Source organism: Chiloscyllium plagiosum, chromosome 1 (genome assembly GCF_004010195.1).
Source record: "Chiloscyllium plagiosum isolate BGI_BamShark_2017 chromosome 1, ASM401019v2, whole genome shotgun sequence".
Lineage (NCBI taxonomy): Eukaryota > Metazoa > Chordata > Chondrichthyes > Orectolobiformes > Hemiscylliidae > Chiloscyllium > Chiloscyllium plagiosum.
In genome coordinates this window covers 31,105,206-31,125,369 of record NC_057710.1, presented here as the reverse complement: position 1 = coordinate 31,125,369, position 20,164 = coordinate 31,105,206, and the positions used below count along the sequence as shown (strand labels likewise).

Sequence of the window (20,164 nt, the reverse complement as noted above, 5' to 3'; positions counted from 1 at the left end):
TGGACTGTGGGAGGAAACCGGAGCACCCGGAGGAAACCCACGCAGACACGGGGAGAATGTAAAAGGGGTAAATGTAGGGGAATGGGGTGGGTTGCGCTTCGACGGGTTGGTGTGGACTTGTTGGGCCGAAGGGCCTGTTTCCACACTGTAAGTAATCTACTCTAATTCTCATCACCACACTGACATCTTCCTTTATTAACAATGCCATAATACCACCTATTTTTTTGGCTTTTCTCTGGAATGTCAAATACCTTTGAATATTGAATTTCCAGCTCTGTTCACTCTGCAAACAACCTGGCTAAGAAGTTATTTATTTATTTCTATTTGTGTTGTCAAATCATCTGTCTTGTTACAAATTCTGTATGCATTTAGATAAAGAGTCTTAAACTTTGACATTTTACTGTCAACAATTATTCTGGTTCTAATTTCAACTGCACCCTTGCTTATATTTTCTGCCCCTTCATGTCACAATTTGCTAGTGGTCATCTCTTCACTACCCTTCCTCTCGACTTGTTTCTTTTTGAATTTTTAAACTTTCTATCAATTGAACCCTCCTCTCACTAATTATTTTATATCCCTCCACACAACTCTAATAATATAATTCACTAGCTTGCAGGTCCCAATATGTTCAAGTGAAGCCTGTCCCAACAGAACAGCTCTCTCTTTCCTCAGTAAAGGTGCCATTGCCCCATGAATTGGAATCTTTTTGTTCCAGACTAGACTTTGAGCCTAGTTCTTTAAAATGAATTACCCTCCACCAAATTGCACATGGCAATAATAATCCTGATATGTTACTTCTGCTTTTCAGTTTAGACTGTAGCTGCTCATAATCCCTTGTCAGAACCTCCTTCCTAGGCCTACCAGTGTGTACCATGACAACTGGATGCTACTCCTCCCATTCTAAGTTCCCCTCTAGTCCTGAACCCTGGTACCTGGTAGGCAACATAGCCTTTTGGACTCTGTTATTATTTATTTTCCTTACTATACTATGTATTATTTATATTATTATCATCTTTCTCAATTTCTTCCCCCATCATGCTCTGGTCAGTTTGCTCATCCTCCCAGCAGACAATATCTTCATTCACAACTGGACCGAGAACTTCATTCCTATTGAACAAGACCACTCGCAGCCTCTCCTCCAAAGCTAGGTTCTAGATACTAATACCTGCCTCAGTCAAAGTCATAAACCCCTGTCTCTGATACAGACTAAATTTGATGTAATGAACCTAAGGAATGTGACTATCTCTTGAAACACTGTGGCCCGGTAACTGTCTCCCTCCCTGATATGTAACAGTATTTCAACCTTAGACTTCAGCTCATCAACTCTGAGCCGAAGTTCCTTTAGCAGCTGACACTTGTTGCAGATATATTGATTGTGGATTGCACTGGTGTCCGCCAATTCGCAGCACATCGCCTGCCCAGCTATCTCTTACTTAACTAATTTAGACATTAAGTATTTTAAAAGTGAATTTCTTAATTGCATTCTTCAACTGTAATAATGTCTCCTGATTTAAATTGCTTGGCAAACAAAAAAAAACTCAGGAGAAATACCTACCAATCACCTACCTGTTTTCCTGTGATATCACATTTTAGCTCTGACAGTAGAAATGGATTGGAAGGGGTTCTTTGTAGCTTTTGTCTATTTTCTACCACAACTCCATGCACTCTGTCTGCTTCACAGTTAGTGCTGACCTGCTGCACACTCTTTCCGGTTCCATTTGGATAGGTGGGAAGTGGTGATTCATTGATTTATTTTTGAACTAAGGGTATGGTACACTTTGAAGTTGCCTCTTCACCCCAGCTTCTTCTGTTCCCAACTCCTAAGTTGCTAAATGCTCCACAATATTTTACCATGAGGGAAAGTCTATTAAGCTGTAGCCCATCATCATTCAACTTATTCTTTTCAATGTCCTTATTTCTGGCAAGAGCCTAGGTGAAATCTTGCCTGTTATGTTTCCCTGTTTTGACAGTCTGTGTTCTAAGGCCAGTTATGGCACCATGCCTGTCCATTATTGACTTGGCTACATCCCACTAATTTAGTAGAAGCTAGTTACAGAATCTACCTGACCAGTTTTCATACTGTGCAATGTATTTGTCATCTGAGCTAACAGTACATGTATTGAGGTTATTCCACATTGATGAACAATAAAATAACTGACATTATTTGTTTCTTTCTAGTGCCGTTGATAGTATTGAACTCCATAACAATTGTACTCTTGTTACTTTTTGGATGAAGAAATGCAAAAGAATGTCAACACTTTCCTCTGTGGTGATAAGATAACATGGGATTTTTTTACACAAGTAGAAAATTACAGCACATTTTACTGTTTAACTTCATGATCTCCTTTGAAGTTCCTTTGAACTGTAGTAAAGACAAACTTGTGGCATTGCATAATTCAGACTTTTGTAGACATAAATAAAAGAAAATGGGATCAATGCAAAAAATGATTTCAACTTTTCAGTGTCCTGTTCCAGTTAAACTGTGGAAATGTACAGTTCTGAACATTGTGTTACATGGTGATGTGAGTAATGCAGAGGAGGAGCACAAGTCACTTTATTGCACTGGGAACAACATACAGGTGAGAGTTGGATAAATGAGGGAAGGTACACAGGATAGAACACTTTGAAGAAGATTTGATTTGTTCCAGACATTGCTTATCATGTCTATTTGGTGCTTCACTGTTGAATTTCACAGATTGCAGCTCTCGGACACAGTTATTTTTGAATTTTCAAGGAATTGCAACCAAGTGACAAAATCAATTATTTTATGACCAATCAAAAAGAAGTTCTATGGTAATAAGGTATGTGTGCTGAAGCTGGATATGTGGAGGATAGCATAGTCTTAATCCTTATGTCTTCTGTGACTTCTGATAAATCACTAATCATTCCACTATCTCTTAAATTATCTCACAGCTCAACCAATGTGCTATACTGGATCAGTATGAATTTCCTCCAGTTAAACATTGGAAAGATAAAACAATTGTTTTTGACTCTTCTACAATCTCTGTTCCCCTAGTGACTGGCTCTATATCTCTGGAAATTATCAGAAGTTGAACCATACACTTCATAACATTAGTGTCATATTGATCCTGAAATGAATTTTTGGTCACATATCTGAACAATGAATAGCAGCACCTTTTCTCATTTCTCTAACATCACATAGGTCTACCACTGCCTTAGCTGACCTATTGCTGAGACTCTCATCTATACTTCTGTCACCACTCAGAGTCATACAGCATGGAAACAGACCCTTAGGTCAATTTTGTCTGTGCCAACCAAGTTTCCCAAACTAAATTAGTCCCATTTGCCTGCATTTGGCCCGTATCCTTCCAAACCTTTCCTATTTGTGGACCTATACAAATTTGTAAGTGCATCTACTACTTCCTCTGGCAGTTTATTCCACATAAAATAAAACACCCTCGAAGTGAAAAAACATTTTCCCTCAGGTGCCTTTTAAATCTTTCTCGTCTCACCTTAAAGTTATGCCCTCTAGTTTTAAACTTCCCACCCTAGGGAAAAATTGTTTGGTATTCATCATATCTATGTCCCTCATGACTTTATAAACCTCAAAAAGATTACCCCTCAACCTTCAATGCTCCAGTGAAAAAAAAAGTACTAGCCTATCTAGACTGCGCTTATAACTGAAACCCTCCTTGTCGATCTTTTCTGCACCCTCTTCAATTCAATAATATCCTTTCTATACCAGGACCACAACTACACAGTACAGCGTGGACTCAATGGATTGCAGGCCTCCTCGTGGAAGCCCAGCCCAAACTTCTGGCTTCACGGTGAAGTCCAGCGTGAACTCGCTTTAGAAGGACTGGAATGCTGATCTTTTACCTTTATTTCTTTATTTTTCTAATTTGTATCTAAGATATTGTACCTAGGTATCCTTGTACCTGGGTTGGCACTGGAAATGGCAACTTTGTACACTTTGCATTGTACTCCTATATCTGTGTACTTGAGTACATGTGACAATAAACCCAACTCTAATTCTAATTCTACTCCAAAAATGGTCTCATCAATGTCCTGTAAAACTGCAACATGACATCCTAACTCCTATACTCAATAGTCTGAACAATGAGGGGAAGCATTTGAAACATCGCCTTTACCACTCCATCTACCTGTGACACAACTTTCAATGAACTATGTACCTAATTCCAGATGAAGGGATTTTGCCTGAAACGTCAATTTTCCTGCTCCTCAGATGCTGCCTGACCTGCTGTGCTTTTCCAGCACCACTCTAATCTTGACTCTAATCTCCAGCATCTGCAGTACCCACCTCTGCCTATGTACCTAAACCCCTAGGTCTCTCTGTTCTACAACGTTCCCCATTGTCCTACCATTTACTGTGTAAGTTCTGCCCTGTTCATCTTACAAAAATAAAACACCTCACATTTATCTAAATTAACAATTCATTGGCCCAACTGATCAAGATCTCTTTGACCTTAGATAACCTTCCTTATTGTCTACAAATTACCAATTTTGGTGTCATCTGCAAAGTTACGAACCATGCTCTGTATACTCTCATTCAAATCAACTTGATCACTCAACCCACTCTTGGCCAGTAATCCTCTGCAAACTTGAGGTTATCCAAAAGTCTGTTACCCATGCTTTAATTTTACTAAGTCTAGTTGTCAATCAGATTTGTCCTCACTGACCTACATAGGCTCCTGGTCAAGCAATGCCTCAGTTTCAAAACCCTTGGTTTTTATTTTCAAATTCCATCATGGCCTTACCCCCCACTGTGAAATAAAGTGTTAGAATCATAGGATCCCTACAGAGTGGAAGTGGGCCATTCGGCCTATCAAATCTTTTACTGTCACTCTGAAAAGCATCCCACCCAAACTCTGTAACCCTGCATTTCCCATGGCTGACTCACGTAGCCTGCACATCTCTGGGCACTATGGGCGATGTAAAGCGGCAATCCACATAACCTGCACATCTTTGGACAGTGGGAGGAAACTGGAGTACCCAAAGGAAACCCAGGCAGGCATGTGAAGAATGTGCAAACTCGATACAGACAATTATCTGAAGCTGGAATCGAGCATAGATTGTCAGCGCTGTGAGGTAGCAGTACTAATCACTGAGACACTGTGCTGCCTCTTAATTATAGTCTGAATAGCTACTGAGCATGTGCAAAGGAAGGTGTGTTGTACATGTCTGAACAGGTTGATCAAAAAACATTTAAGGGGACTTTGGTATAATGGTAGTGTCACTACCTCTAGGCCAGAATGACCAGATACAAATCCCACCTGCCCTGGAGGTGTGTCACAACCTGTCCCAATGAGTTCATTAAAGATGATGATAATACAAGTTGTCAGGGACCCTCAGGATTTAATAAATTAATTTTCATTTTTCAAAGTGATCCAGAGTGAGGAATAGTACTGAAACCACAAATAGAGCTAAGTTGGCACAAAAGATATCAGTGAAAGAACCGCTTTACAAAATGTATTAATTTTCAGGCAGTCTATCAGAGAAAGATAGGATTTTTATCCACAATAATTAGAAAATCTGGTGAAAATCCAGCTTTTATTTTCTGCTCACCTGAAAGACAATTCTGCAACCCTATTAATTAGTTCAAAATTTAAAAAGTTCTCATACATCATTAAAACAATAACATTTATGAGAGTACAGGGCCTTTCAAGGTAACCAGAACGCATCTATTTAAAATCATTGCAAGGATAACGGGGACATTTAGAAGAATCATTTTCTATGTAAGTCGATGTTATAACACAACTCTCAAGCAGGTGGGACCTGTTAGCACATGGAATAGTTCACCAAAGACAGTAATGGAAGCAGAATCCAGTAGGGCGACACAGTGATTAGCACTGCTGCCTCACAGCGCCAGAGACCTGGGTTCAATTCCCGACTCAGGTGATTGACTGTGTGGAGTTTGCACATTCTCCCCGTGTCTGTGTGGGTTTCCTCCAGGTGCTCCGGTTTCCTCCCACAGTCACAAAGATGTGCAGGTTAGGTGAATTGGTCATGCTAAATTGCCCGTAGTGTTAGGTAAAGGGGTAAATGTAGGGCAATGGGTGGGTTGCGCTTCGGCGGGTCGGTGTGGACTTGTTGGGCCGAAGGGCCTGTTTCCACACTGTAAGTAATCTAAAATGGATAAATGTTGAGGGAAAATAAATTGAAATTTAAATTGGACTGAATACATTGTCCTGGATTTTCCAATAGTCACATAGCCATTTTTGCAATGTAGATGGGAGCTGTATATCAGGGCCCTATGGAATCCCTGATGTAGACTCTGAGGGAATTGCTCAGGAAATTGAAGTTTACTATTGGTAATTCCTCTATGCCTGAAACCTTCTGAAAGTATCCACTTAAATTGGAGAATTCAAAGGGTTCCGCTGCAGTTAACTAAATTGTTATCCATGAAAAGTTAAACAATTAAAAAACCTGATCTAACTCCTGGATAACTATCAAACTGATCCTCCACCTTACAGACAACAATCCAGGAACTGACTGCCCATTCGTCACTAAACTCATCTCTCTCCTCGGGCAGATACAAAAGCAATGTTCAAGAGACATCTTGGCAGATTAATGAATAGGCATGAAATACAGGGATATGGACCTGTGTAGAGGCAAAATATTTTTAGTTTAGAAAGGCATCATGCATAGTCTTGGTGGGCCTAAGGATCTGTTCCTGTGGTGTACTGTTCTTTGGTCTTATCATTCAACCTCTCTGACTATACTTTCCCAAACTCTTACACCCCTCCTTCCCACTGTAATCTGACATCCCATCCAGCCAAACCTGATAACCCCTGTGCACTCCCAAACATGCTCCACTGCTTACTTAGCTCTTTCTGACTTTGTGCTCCAGCATAATGATTACACGGTCCGAACCTTTCACCCTAACTTTACACTTTCGCACGACCTGTCAAAGTGGCTGTCGGTGATGCTGGATATTCAAGTCGCAGAATACCATATCTATGACTGTGAAATAAAAGGATGTGATGATTTTCTTCAACTAGCCTGCACTGAGAGACCTGTCAAATTAAGAGTGCACTCTGCATTTCTGAAGGAGCTCTGGAATCTGTTCAGAAATGAGATGCTCTTTCTCAATGTAAAAATGTAGGAGCACTCTGGCAACTTATCTGGTAGCATTTTTTTTCACACAACCAATATAAACTAAATGAAAAACTGAGTTGTTAGAGTGGTGTTCCTCAGAGAGGTGTATAAGTTAAAAATTAATCATGCTCAAGATCAAATATGAATGTTAAAATGAAAGAATTAATTAACCCAGCTCTGATTCTGCCACTACTGCCTATTCTTGCTCACTGTCAATCCTATTTTACACTATTTCAAAAGGCAGTCAACCACATTAATGTAGACAAAAAAAAAGCTGCAGATGCTGGAATCCAAAGTAGACAATCAGAAGGCTGGAAGAACACAGCAAGCCAGGCAGCATCAGGGGTCAACGTTTTGGGTGTAACCCTTCTTCAGGACTTCGGGTGGGGGGGTGAGGGGATCTGCAGATAAAAGGTAGGGGAGGGTTTTGGATGGGGAGAGGGACAGGATGGGAGGTAGTGATAGGTGAACAGGTAGAGGCTAAGGCCTGGTTGGTTGATGGAAGGAATGAATTCTGTTGGTTGCTGGAAGGAAGGGTTGATCAGATGAATGGAATGGAGGGGGAGGGGTTGGAAAGGGAGTCGAGGAATGGGAAGGGAGGTTATTTGAAATTGGAGAACTCAATGTTGAGATCTCTGGGCTGAGGGTGTCTAAGCAGAAGACAAGATGTTGTTCTTCTAATTTGCAGTCTGATTCACTGTGGCAATGGAGGAAGCTGAGGATGATCATATCGCAGAGGGCATGGGAAGGGGAATTGAAATTGGCGGTGACTAGGTGACCCGGCTGAGATCCTTGGCGAAACATGCTCTTAGTTTACGTTTGGTCTCACTGATGTAGAGAAGACCGCATCGGCAGTACCTGATACAGTAAACTAGGTTAGAAGAGAGCAGGTGAATCTCTTTCCCACCTGGAAGGACTGTTTGGGGTGCTGGATGGAGGTGAGGGGGTAGTGTACCAGCAGGTTTTACATCTTTTACGGTTGCAGGGGATTTGGTGATGCAGGATTGGTGGGGAGTGTGGCGCAAACCAAGGAGTGATAAAGGGAGCAGTCCTTGTGGAAAGCAGAGAGGGCTGGGGAGGGCAGTGACAGAAACGGAGGAATTGGGAAAATGGGATGGAGTTCTTGCAGCATACTGGGCGAGAGGAGGTGTAGTCCTGGTAGTTATGGGAGTCTGTGGGTTTATAGTAGATGTAAGTTCGTAGACTGTCGCCAGAGGGTCGACAAGGGAGGGGGTGTCCAAGATAGACCATGTGAATTTAAGGGCAGGGTGGAAGTTGTTGGTGAAGTCAATGAACTGTTGTTTAGATTAGAGTGGTGCTGGAAAAGCACAGCAGGTCAGGCAGCATTCGAGGAGCTGGAAAACCAACGTTTCGGACAGAAGCCCTTCATCAGGAATGGAGGCAGGGAGCTTTTAGCGTGAAGAACTGGTCCACTTCAGCCTGAGTGGAGGATGCAGTACTGACACAGTCATCAATGTAACGGCGGAAGAGTTGGGGAACAGTGCCTGTGTAGGTGCTGAGAAGGGACTGTTCGACATAGCTGGGGTCTATGCAAGTGCCCATATTAATGTAGGCTGTAGCCTGTAGGTCAGAACAGGTAAGGACAGCAGATTTTCATCTCTAAAGGACATTAATGAAACAGACATTTTTTTAAATGACATTGGTTCTCATTAACTGGATTTTAATTCTAGATTTTTATTAAATACAAGCTTCACCATCCCATCGTGAAATTTGAACTCACGTTCCATAACATTAGCCTGGCATTACTAATGCAGTGACAGGACAGTAACCATTAGGAGTCCTCCCAATCCATCTCGGAGGTCACCCTTTCCCAACAAGGGTTCCTCTTGACGTGGCTGAGACTTCACGATCATTCTGACTCCGCCCAAAGGCCCGTTTAGTTGGCGGCCGGTGTGGATGCTTACAGAGAGAATAAAGATTTAAAAAAATCATTCGTGTAAACCGGTTAATAAACGCTAGTGACAGACGTAATTTAAACTTCAAATGGAAAATAAATGAAGTGATTAAAAATGTTGATATAGGCCGAAAGGGCCAGGTCCCGTGACGGAGGAGGGGCCAGGTCCCGTGACGGAGGAGGGGCCAGGTCCCGTGACGGAGGTGGGGCCAGGTCCAGTGACGGAGGCGGGGCCAGGTCGAGCCGGGCTGGTTGACCAGGGGGTTGTCCTGGCAACGCGGGTGGGTGACAAACCGGAAATAGGTGAATGGTAGCTGCCAATGTCAGGGTGACACCAGGAGGTGGAGGATTATATTCAATGTTATTTTAACGGCAGAAGCTCTGCTTATTTGTTCACAAGCAGTATTTTACCTTTATGAAGAAAAAATAAGTAAGTACACGTTCTTCATTGCAACGGAGGTGATTAAGTCTCGAACTTAATGCATTGCGATACATTTTGGATGGAGTGTTAGTCAGTATTTAGTGGGATGTGGAGAGGGAAAGTATTTTAACATTAGATTGTCTTCAAGTGTACATGAAAGCAAATGAAAAACGTCAATTTGCAGATTAGCTACGGGCTATTTTTGAATTCAGGAACACGCTTGGTCGGTGCATTGAGTAAAGGAGTTGGGACGTCATACTGCACCTGTATAGGACATTGAGACCACTTTTAGAATACTGCGTACAATTCTGGTCGCCGTTCCATAGGAAAGATGTTTTTAAACTTGAGAGGATGCAGAAAAGACTTATGAGGATGATATCAGGCTGGAAGGTTTGAGATAGTGGGAGAGGCTGAATATGCAGAGGCTTATTTTCCCTTGGTGCATCAGAGGCTGAGAGGTGACCTTGTGGAAGTTCATAAAATCACGAGGGACAGGGATAGGTTTTTTTCCTCAAGTGGAGGAGTTCAAAATGAGAGGGCATGGTTTTAAGAGGAGAAGGGAAAGATTTTAAAAAGGGCCTGAGTGGTAATGTTTTCACACAGGGCAGCACGTGTATGGAACAAACTGCCAGATAAACAGTGGAGGTAGGTACAATTACAATATTTCATAAGCATTTAGGTGGGTACTGTGTATACGAATCGGGAGGGTTTAAAGGGATATGGGCCAAATGTGATCAAACTGGACTAGGTCAGAATGGGATATCAGCCCTGACAAGTTGGACCAAGGGGTCTGTTTCTGTGCTGTATGACTTTCTGACAGAAAACCATGTGTTAACAATCTGGCTTTTGACTGTCTGAATCATCAGATACCAACCCCAAAAATAGGCTTTCAATTTAACCTAATATTTAAGGACTATTAGAGTCATAGAGATGTACAGCATGGAAATAAACCCTTCGATCCAATGTGTTCACGTCAACCAGATTTCCTGAATTAATCTAGTCCCATTTGCCAGCATTTGGCCCATATCCCTCTCAACACTTCCCATTCATATATCCACCCAGATGCCTTTTAAATGTTGTAGTTGTACCAGCCTCCTCCTCTACTTCTGGCAGCTCATTCCATACACGCACCACTTTGTGTGAAAAGTTTGCCCCTTAGGTACCTTTTGAATCTTTCCCCTCTCACCCTAAACCTATGCCCTTTACTTCTGGACTCCCACTCTGGGGAAAAGACTTTGTCTATTTACCCTATCCATGCCGCTCATGATTTTAAAACTTCTGTGAGGTCAACCCTCAACCTCTGTTGCTCCAGGGAAAACAGCCCCAGCCTATCCGTCTCCCTTTAGCTCAAACCTTCCAACTCTGGCAAAATCCTTGTCATTTTTTTCAGTATCCTTTTAAATTTCACAATGATTTTCCTAAAAGGAGAGCAGAATTGGAAACAATATCCCAGAAGTGACTCAACTTAGAGTGAATGATTTTTAAAAAAAGTTCTGACGTTTTAAAATATAATGAAACGCAAAATAGTAAAACATGTTAAATACATAACAACACTCTTCCGATAAGAGGGAGACTAGAATTGTACACAATATTCCAAAAGTGGCCTAACCAACGTCCTGTACAGCTGTAACATGACCTCCCAACTCCAAGGTCTCTTTGTTCAGCAACACTCCCTAGGACCTGAGCATTAAGCGTATAAGTCCTGCTCTGATTTGCTTTCCCAAAATGTAGCACCTCGCATTTATCTAAGTTAAACCCCATCTGCCACTCCTTATTGATCTGTCTGATCACGATCCCATTATAATCTGAGGTAACCCTCTTCGCTGTTCACTACACCTCCAATTTTGGGGTCATCTGCAAACTTACCAACTATACCTCCTACGTTCACATCCAAATCATTTATATAAATGATGAAAAGTAGTGGACCCAGCATTGATTCTTGTGGCACTCCACTGGTCACAGGCCTCTAGTCTGAAAAACAACTCTCCACCATCACCCTCTGTCTTCCACCTTCGAGCCTGTTCTGTATCCAAATGACTAATTTTCCCTGTATTCCATGAGATCTAACCTTGCTAACCAGTCTCCCACTGGAGAACATTGTCAAACGCCTTACCCAAGTCCATATAGGTAATGTCCATTGCTCTGCCCTTATCAGTGCTCTTTGTTACTTCAAAAAACTCAACCAAGTTTGTGAGACATGATTTTCCACGCACAAAGCTATGTTGACTATCTCGAAGTCCTTGCCTTTTCAAATACGTGTAAATCCTGTCCCTCGGAATTCCCTCCAACAACTTGTGCACCAATGGGCATTTGGCCCATATTCCTCTAAACCTTTCTTATTCATGTATGTGTTGAAATGTCTTTTAAATGTTGTAACTGTACCTAATTGTATAATCTACCCCCTCCTGTGGCAGTTTATTCCATATATGAATAATTCTTTGTGGAAAATAATTGCCACTTATGTCCCTCTCCAATTTAATAAATCCTTCCTTATCTATACACCTATTCCTTTTCAGAATACCAGTCCTACCATTTTTCATAGGCAGCATCTACTTTGTGACTTTGGGCCTCATTCCAATCACCCTGATCCAGATGTTGATTTGCTGCTTCAATGAAATATTTGCTAATATTGACTCTGAACTTGCAGTAGGCAAAGGTGAGGACTGTAGATGCTGGAAACCAGAGTTTAGATCAGAGTGGTGCTGGAAAAGCACAGCAGGAAAGGCAGCATCCGAGGAGCAGGAAAATCGACGTTTTGGGCAAAAGCCCTTCATCAGGCCTTGTACACAAAATTCACTGCCCTGCCCTGCCCTCATCAGTCATCTTTGTCATTTTATCAAAAACTCAATCAAGTTTGTGAGCCATGAACTTGCCCGCACAAATTCATGCTGCCTATAGCTAATAAGTCTGTATTTTTTTTCAAAGGTGAATAAATTATGTTCCTAAGAATCTTCTCCAATAATTTTCCCACCACTGGCATAAGGCTCATTGGCCTGTAATTTCCTGGATTATCTGTTTAACAAAGGAACAACAATGGCTATTCTCTAGTCCTCTGGAACTTCTCCTGTGACTAAAGAGGATACAAAGATTTTGTGCACGACCTCAGCAATTTCCTCCCTCGCCTCTGTGTACTGGGATAAATCCCACCAGGTCCTGAGGACGGACTTGTTTTCAAAACACCCAGCAACACTTTTTTTTTTAAATATCGATATGCTCTGGTTTATCAACATACCCCTTTTGAGACTTACTATCCACCATTTCCTTCTCCTTTGTGAATACTGGTGCAAAGTTTTTGTTAATGACCACCCCCTTCCTCTAGCTCCACATATACATTTCCTCCTTTTGTCCTTGAATGGACCTACCCTTTCTCTAGCTACCCTCTTCTTCTCTTATATATGTAGAAGGGTCTTCCAAAGACATTTCGCAGTCCCTTTTAGCCCTCTTACTTCCTTGTTTGAGTTCTTTCCTGTTATCTTTGTATTCTTCGAGGCTCTGTCTGTCCATTTCCTAAGCCTTATGTATGTTTCCTTTTTCTTTTTGACTAACCTCTAAATAGCTACAATACCATATGTACTACAATACTATATGTACTAATCTGAGCTCTTAAATTCTTCTGCTGTCCCTATCACACTGCTTGTGTTAAAACAAATAGACTTCAGGCAGCCAGTGCCTCCATTTCAATAACCCCCCCCACCATCACCCCCCATCTTTCTTCGTCTTAGCCTTACCGGCCTTAGTCTCAAACTCCTCGGTCATTTTACTTGCTGATCTACTGCCCTGGTTCCCACCCTTCACCACACTAGTTTAAATCCTCCTGAGTGACACTAGCAAACCAGGCTATTTGTCTTCCCTCCCTGGAAGACATCCCAATGACCCACATCTGAAACCCTCCCTCCTACACCAACTCTTTAGCCATGTATTTAACTGTACAATCTTTCTATTCCTAGTCTCACTGGAATGTGGCACTGAGTAATCCTGAGATTACAATTCGAGACATCCTGTTCAATTCGCAATCTAACTTCCTGAACTCCCTTTGCACTACCTCAGCTCTCTATCTGCCTGTATCGTTAGTACCAATATGTACTATGGCCTCTGGCTGCTCACCCTCCCTTTTGAGAATATCCCACACCACTCAGAGACATCATTAACCTTGCCACTAGGGAGGCAGCACACCATCCTGGATCTCTTTTGCAGCCACATGAGCATTTATCTGTGCTGCTAATTGTAGACTCTCTTATGCTATTGCTCTTCTGCACTTTGACACTCCCTGCTGTACAACAGCAGTGGTGGTGCCAGTGGTCTGGCTGCTGTCATCAATCCCTGAATACCCAAAATGATGTACTTGTGACAGGAGATAGCCACAGGGCACCCTTATCCTAGACATGGTAAATGCTGGGTTATGGGGATTGGGTGGGGTGGGATACTGAGGGGAATGCTTTTTTGATGGGCTGAATGGCCTCCAACTGCACTGTTGGGATTCTATTATTCTAAATCTTACATACCCATAATGTTTTAGAGTAGTAAAAGTTAATGGAAATTGAAAGTAATAGAACGAAAACTCACCTATCGACCCCTTACTAATCAGGACCCCTTCTGTCCAAAATGTCACTTTGAACTTGTACTTTCACAATAACGATGTTCTCTGAAGGACATTACTTAAAGTCACTTTCTCACCCTTTTCCCAAATGCTATCTTAACATCAAGGCACTCTCATCTCATCTCATCTCCAACATTCAGCTCTTTAGTCCTTTGATCATCAGTATACTGACAAAAGTGGTAATCAACAATGCAAACCAGTAAGAATAATCTGCTCACTGATGCTCAGTGTTGGTTCCACCAGGGCCATTCAACTCCTAAGCTCATTATAGTCTTCATTCAAACATGGAATGAAGAGCTAAACGCCAGAGGTGAAGTGAGAGTGATGGCCTTGATGTGTGTAGCATCAGCAGGTGTAGCAAAACATGGAAATTACAGGGAGTGTTCTTTGCTGGTTGGAATCATTCCCAGCATAGAGGAAGATTGATATGATCATTAGAGATTGTCATCTCGGTTCAAGGACATTCTCACAGGAATTCCATGAGGTAATGTCCTCGGCTCAGCCATTTTCAGCCGCCATTAAACATCAAGGATTAATGGTTAGATTCTCTCTTGTTCAAAATAATAATTGCCTGGAGTTTATGTAGCACGACTATTACTTGCCACTTATCAGCCTGGTCCTAGGCTCATCCATTTTTAGCCTATTCATTCATGACCTTTCCTCCATCAGAAGATCAGAAGTGAAGATGTTCACTACATAATGTTCAGCATCATTCATAACTTCTTAGATACTGAGGCTGTGTTTGGATGTGGACTGCAAGACATGGACAATATCCAGGAGTAGGCTGATAAGTGGCAAGCAATAGTCGTGCCACATAAATTCCAGGCAATTATTATTCCAACGAGTTTTTACAAATACATAAAGGACGAAAGGGTAACTAGGGAGAGAATAGGGCCCCTCAAAGATCAGTAAAGCGGCCATTGTGTGGAGCCGCAGAAAATGGGGAAGATACTAAATGAGTATTTTGCATCAGTATTTACTGTGGAAAAGGATATGGAAGATATAGACTGTAGGGAAATAGATAGTGAAATCTTGCAAAATGTCCATATTACAGAGGAGGAAGTGCTTGATGTCTTGAAACGGGTAAAGGTGGATAAATCCCAGGATCTGATTAAGTGTACCGAGAACTCTGTGGGAAGCTAGAGAAGTGATTGCTGGGCCTCTTGCTGAGATATTTGTGTCATCGATAGTCACAGGTGAGGTGCAGAAAAACTGGAGGTTGGCTAACGTGGTGCCACTGTTTAAAAAGGGTGGTAAGGACAAGCCAGGGAACTATAGACCAGGGAGCCAGACATTGGTGGTGGGCAAGTTGTTGGAGGGAATCCTGAGGGACAGGATGTACATGTATTTGGAAAGGCAAGGACTAATTAGGGATAGTCAACATGGCTTTGTGTGTAGGAAATCATGTCTCACAAACTTGATTGAGTTTTTGTGGAAGTAATAAAGAGGATTGATGACGACAGAGTGGTAGATGTGATCTATATGATCTTCAGTAGGTTTCGACAAGGTTCCCCATGGGAGACTGATTAACAAGATTAGATGTCCTGGAATACGGAGAACTAGCCATTTGGATACAGAACTGGCTCAAAGGTAGAAGACAGAGGGTGGTGGTGGAGGATTGTTTTTCAGACTGCAGGCCTGTGACCATTGGAGTGCCACAAGGATCGGTGCTGGGTCCTGTACTTTTTGTCATTTACATCAATGATTTGGATGTGAGTATAAGCAGTACAGTTAGTAAGTTTGCAGATGACACCAAAATTGGAGGTGTAATGGACAGCGAAGAGGGTTACCTCAAATTACAACAGATGGACCAGATGGGCTAATGGGCTGAGAAGTGGCAGATGGAGTTTAATTCAGATAAATGCAAGGTGCTGCATTTTGGGAAAGCAAATCTTAGCAGGACTTATGCACTTAATGGTAAGGTCCTCGGGAGTGTTGCTGAACAAAGAGACCTTGGTGTGCAGGTTCATAACTCCTTGAAAGTGGAGTCGCAGGTAGATAGGATAGTGAAGAAGGTATTTGGTATGCTTTCCTTTATTGGTCAGAATATTGAGTACAGGAGTTGGGAGGTCATGTTGCAGCTGTACAGGACATTGGTTAGGCCACTTTTGGAATTCTGCGTGCAATTCTGATCTTCCTATTGGAAAGATGTTGTGAAACTTGAAAGGGTTCAGAAAAGATTTGCAAGGATGTTGCCAGGGTTGGAGGATTTGCGCTATAGGGAGAGGCTGAACAGGCTGGGGGTGTTTTCCCTGGAGCGTTGGAAGCTGAGAGGTGACCTTATAGAGATTTACAAAATTATGAGGAGCATGGATAGGGTAAATAGGCAAAGTTTTTTCCCTGGGGTCGGGGTGTCCAGAACTAGAGGGCACAGATTTAGGGTGAGGGGAAAGATATAAAAGAGACCGACAGGGCAACTTTTTTACACAGAGGGGTGGTACGTGCATGGAATGAGCTGCCAGAGGAAGTGGTGGAGGCAGGTACAATTGCAACATTTAAGAGGCATTTGGATGGGTATATGAATAGGAAGGATTTGGAGGGATATGGGCCTGGTGCTGGCAGGTGGGACTAGATTGGGTTGGGATATCTGGTCGGCATGGACGGGTAGGATTGAAGGGTCTGTTTCCATGCTTTAAATCTCTGACTCTATTTTGAACAAGAGAGAATCTACCCATCACTCCTTGAAGTTTAATGGCATTACCATTGTTGAATCCTCATTGTTAATATCCTAGGTCCAGTCCTTGACTAGAAACTGAACTGGCCCATCCATATAAATATAGTCAAATAAGAGCATGTTTAGAATTCTGCAGCTTAACTCCAAATTCTTCAAAACCTTTTCTGTCTTTTATAATGCGCATGTCAGGAATATGATGGAATACTCTCAATTTGCCTGGGTGAGTGCAACTCAACATCTTTCTCAATAAGATTGACAATGTACAAGACAGAGCAGTCTGGTTAGCACCACATCCACAAACATTCACTCCCTGCACACTGAAGCTCAGTGCCAGCAGTGTGTACCACCTACAAGATGCCTTATCAAAATTTACCAAGGCCCTTACAGCATGACCTTCCAAACTTATGACCTCCACTACTTAGTAGGAGAAGGCTAGCCGATGCATGGGAGCACTACCGCCTGCAAGTTACCTAATCTTGTTTTCCAAATGTATTGCTGTACCTTCACTGTTGCTGGGTCAAAATCCTGGAACACCTCCCTCAAAGGCTGTGCGTGTGTGTGTGTGTGTGTACACACCAAATGGTTTGCAATGATTCAAGGCAGCAAGTCACCACTAACTTATAAAAGGCAACTGAGGATGAGTAATAAATGCTGTCCCAGCCAGCGATGCCCATAAATCGAGAAGATAGGGAACTCAGGGAAAATAAATATTGATGTCTTGAAAATAGTCCATATTACTGAAGAGGAAATGCTGGAGGCCTTCAAAAACATGTCCTGGAAATTTATACAGCTTTCTAATCAATTGTATCCCATGATACTTTAGGGAGTTAGGGAAGACATTTCAGGGCTCCTAGCGGTAATATTTATATCATTTACAGCAATGGGTAAGGTGCCAGAGTACTGGAGGATTGCTGATGTGCCTCTCACTGAGAAGAGGAACATGATGAATCTTGAGATTAGAGATAGAAGTTTGATTTGGAGTTGGGCGAGTTTGGACAAGCTAGGACCTTTTCTTTACAGCAAAGGAGACGGAGGGAAGATATTATAGAAGTGTATAAGTTCATTAGAGGCATAGATAGGGTGAATGCACTCAGTCTTTTTCCCATGGTTGGGGAATCGAGGTCTAGAGGGCATCAGTTTAATGTTATTGGGGAAGAATAAAAGGGAACCTGAGGGGCAACGTTTTTCACACAGAGGGTGGTATGCATATGCAGTGAGCTGTCAGCAGAAGTGGTTGAGGCAGGTACATTAACAGTATTTAAAAGGCATTTGGATAAATACTCGGATCAGAAAGTTTTAGAATTTATGGGCCATGTGCAGGGAAATGGGTTAGTGTGGATGGATATATTGGTCAGCATGGAAGATTCTGTCTCTGTGATATCAGAATCTGTGTCGAGTTGATGAAGCTACAACACAAAACTACCTGTGTGGCAATCAGATTATGCTGCAAATAAAAGACAGCATTAGAGCCATACAGCACAGAAACAGACCCCTCTGTCCAACTCATCCATACCAACAAATTGTCCAAAACTAACCTAGTCCCACTTGCCTATGTTACGACCATATCCCTTTAAACCTTTCCTTGTGTACCTATCCAAATATCTTTTAAATGTTGCAACTGTAACTGCATCTCCCACTTCATCTGGCAGTTCATTCCACATACAAACCACCCTCTGTGGAAAAGGTTGTCCCTCAGCTCCCTTTTAAATCTTTCTCCTCTAATTATGCCCCTCATAATTTTGTAAACCTTTATAAGGTCACCCCTCAACCTCCAACGCTCCAGGGAAAACAGCCCCAACCTGTTCAGCCTCTCTCTATAGCTCAAATTCTTCAACTCTAGCAACATCCTTGTAAATCTTTTCTGAACCCTTTCAAGTTTCACAACATCTTTCCGATAGGAAGGAGACCAAAATTGCATGCAATATTCCAACAGTGGCCTAACCAATGTCCTGTACAGCCGCGACATGACCTCCCAACTCCTGTACTCCATACTCTGACCAATAAAGGAAAGCATACCAAACGCCGCCTTCACTATCCTATCTACCTGTGACTCCACTTTCAAGGAGCTATGAACCTGCACTATAAGGTCTCTTTGTTCAACAACACTCCCTAGGACCTGGTCAGCATGGACGGGTTGGACCGAAGGGTCTGTTTCTATGCTGTACATCTCTATGACTCTATGACAAAAATAGAGGACCCAGCATCGATCCTTGTGGCACTCCATTGGTCACAGGCCTCCAGTTTGAAAACCACCACCACCCTGTTGCTACCCTCCAGTTTTCTGGGACCTTACCCATGGCTAACATGTAGTCTTTCTGCTGCCATGCTGTCCCGCATTTCTCATAGAACCAGGGTTGTTGCCCTGACTTAGTGGTAGCATGGGGGATACTCTGGATAGATGTGATTACAGATAGTGGTTTGGTACATTGCTGCTGATGATGATGACTTGCAGCACCTCAAGGTTTTGAGTTGCTAGATCTGTTCAAAGTCTGTCCCATTTGGTATGGTGGTAATGCCACACAACATATGTACAGTATCCTCAATGTGAAGATAGGACTTGGTCTTCACAAGACTGTGTGGTGGTCCTTGCTGATGATACTGTGATGGAAACATGCATCTTCTGTGACAAGTAGATTGTGGAGAATGAGGTGCGCTACCCTTTGTTTCTGCCATTACTTACTGCAATAGATGAATGGTTCTTGCCCAACTTGGTCAGGAGTGCTGTTGTCAAGCCACGCTTTGTGATGGGCATCAAAATCCCCAATCCAGGTTCCGTTCTGTGAAATGCCACTCTCAGTACTTCTGCTAAATAGTGTTTAACGTGGAGAAGTGGTGATTCATCAGCCAAGGGGCTGTACACAGTAATGAGCAGGAGGTCACCTTGTTTAAATTTTACTTGGCTAAGGGGTGACCTTATAGAGATTTATAAAATCATGAAGAGTATGGATAAGGTGAATAGCCAAGGTATTTTCCTAGGGTAGGGGAGTCCAAAACTAGAGGGCTTAGGTTGAGGGTGAAATATTTTAAAGGGACCTGACAGGCAACGTTTTGATGCAGAGGGTGGTGTGTGTGTATGGAACAAACTGCCAGAGGAGATGGTGGAGACTGGAATAATTACAACATTTAAAAGGCATCTGGATGGGTACATGAATAGGAAAGGTTTAGAGGGATATGGTCCAAATAATGGGACGAGATCTCCTCCACTTCCCGCTCCTCCTCCAATCGCCACCACCCACTGGTCCTCACCTACCACCCCACCAACCTCCATATACATCGTATCATCCGTCGTCATTTCCGCCACTTCCGCCACGACCCCACCACCAGGGATATATTTCCCTCCCCTCCCCTCCCCTATCAGCGTTCCGAAAAGACCACTCCCTCCGTGACTCCCTCGTCAGGTCCACACCCCCCACCAACCCAGCCTCCACTCCTGGCACCTTCCCCTGCAACTGCAAGAAATGCAAAACTTGCGCCCAC

General features: G+C 42.6%; 3 protein-coding genes across 7 annotated transcripts in view; 2 read left to right on the top strand and 1 right to left on the bottom strand.

Annotated features, from left to right (window-relative positions):
• ier3ip1 (immediate early response 3 interacting protein 1) overlaps window positions 1-2,445 on the top strand; it is a 15,755-nt gene extending 13,310 nt beyond the window's left edge. The window contains exon 3 of the mRNA XM_043716598.1: window positions 2,179-2,445. Within this exon, the coding sequence (XP_043572533.1) occupies window positions 2,179-2,234 (56 nt within the window). The 3' untranslated portion in view covers window positions 2,235-2,445. The remainder of the gene's footprint in view (window positions 1-2,178) is intronic.
• The window catches only part of katnal2 (katanin p60 subunit A-like 2), a 140,762-nt gene that overhangs the window by 7,026 nt on the left and 113,572 nt on the right, over window positions 1-20,164 (bottom strand). The gene's annotated exons all lie outside the window — the stretch shown is intronic.
• The window catches only part of hdhd2 (haloacid dehalogenase-like hydrolase domain containing 2), a 41,297-nt gene continuing 30,332 nt past the window's right edge, over window positions 9,200-20,164 (top strand). For 3 of the 5 annotated variants that reach the window (XM_043716311.1, XM_043716254.1, XM_043716393.1), the window contains exon 1: window positions 9,204-9,425. The gene's annotated coding sequence lies outside the window, so the exon portion shown is untranslated. Of the gene's footprint in view, window positions 9,426-20,164 lie in introns of all 5 variants that reach the window. The other 2 variants (XM_043716480.1, XM_043716197.1) reach the window with 2 other exon arrangements.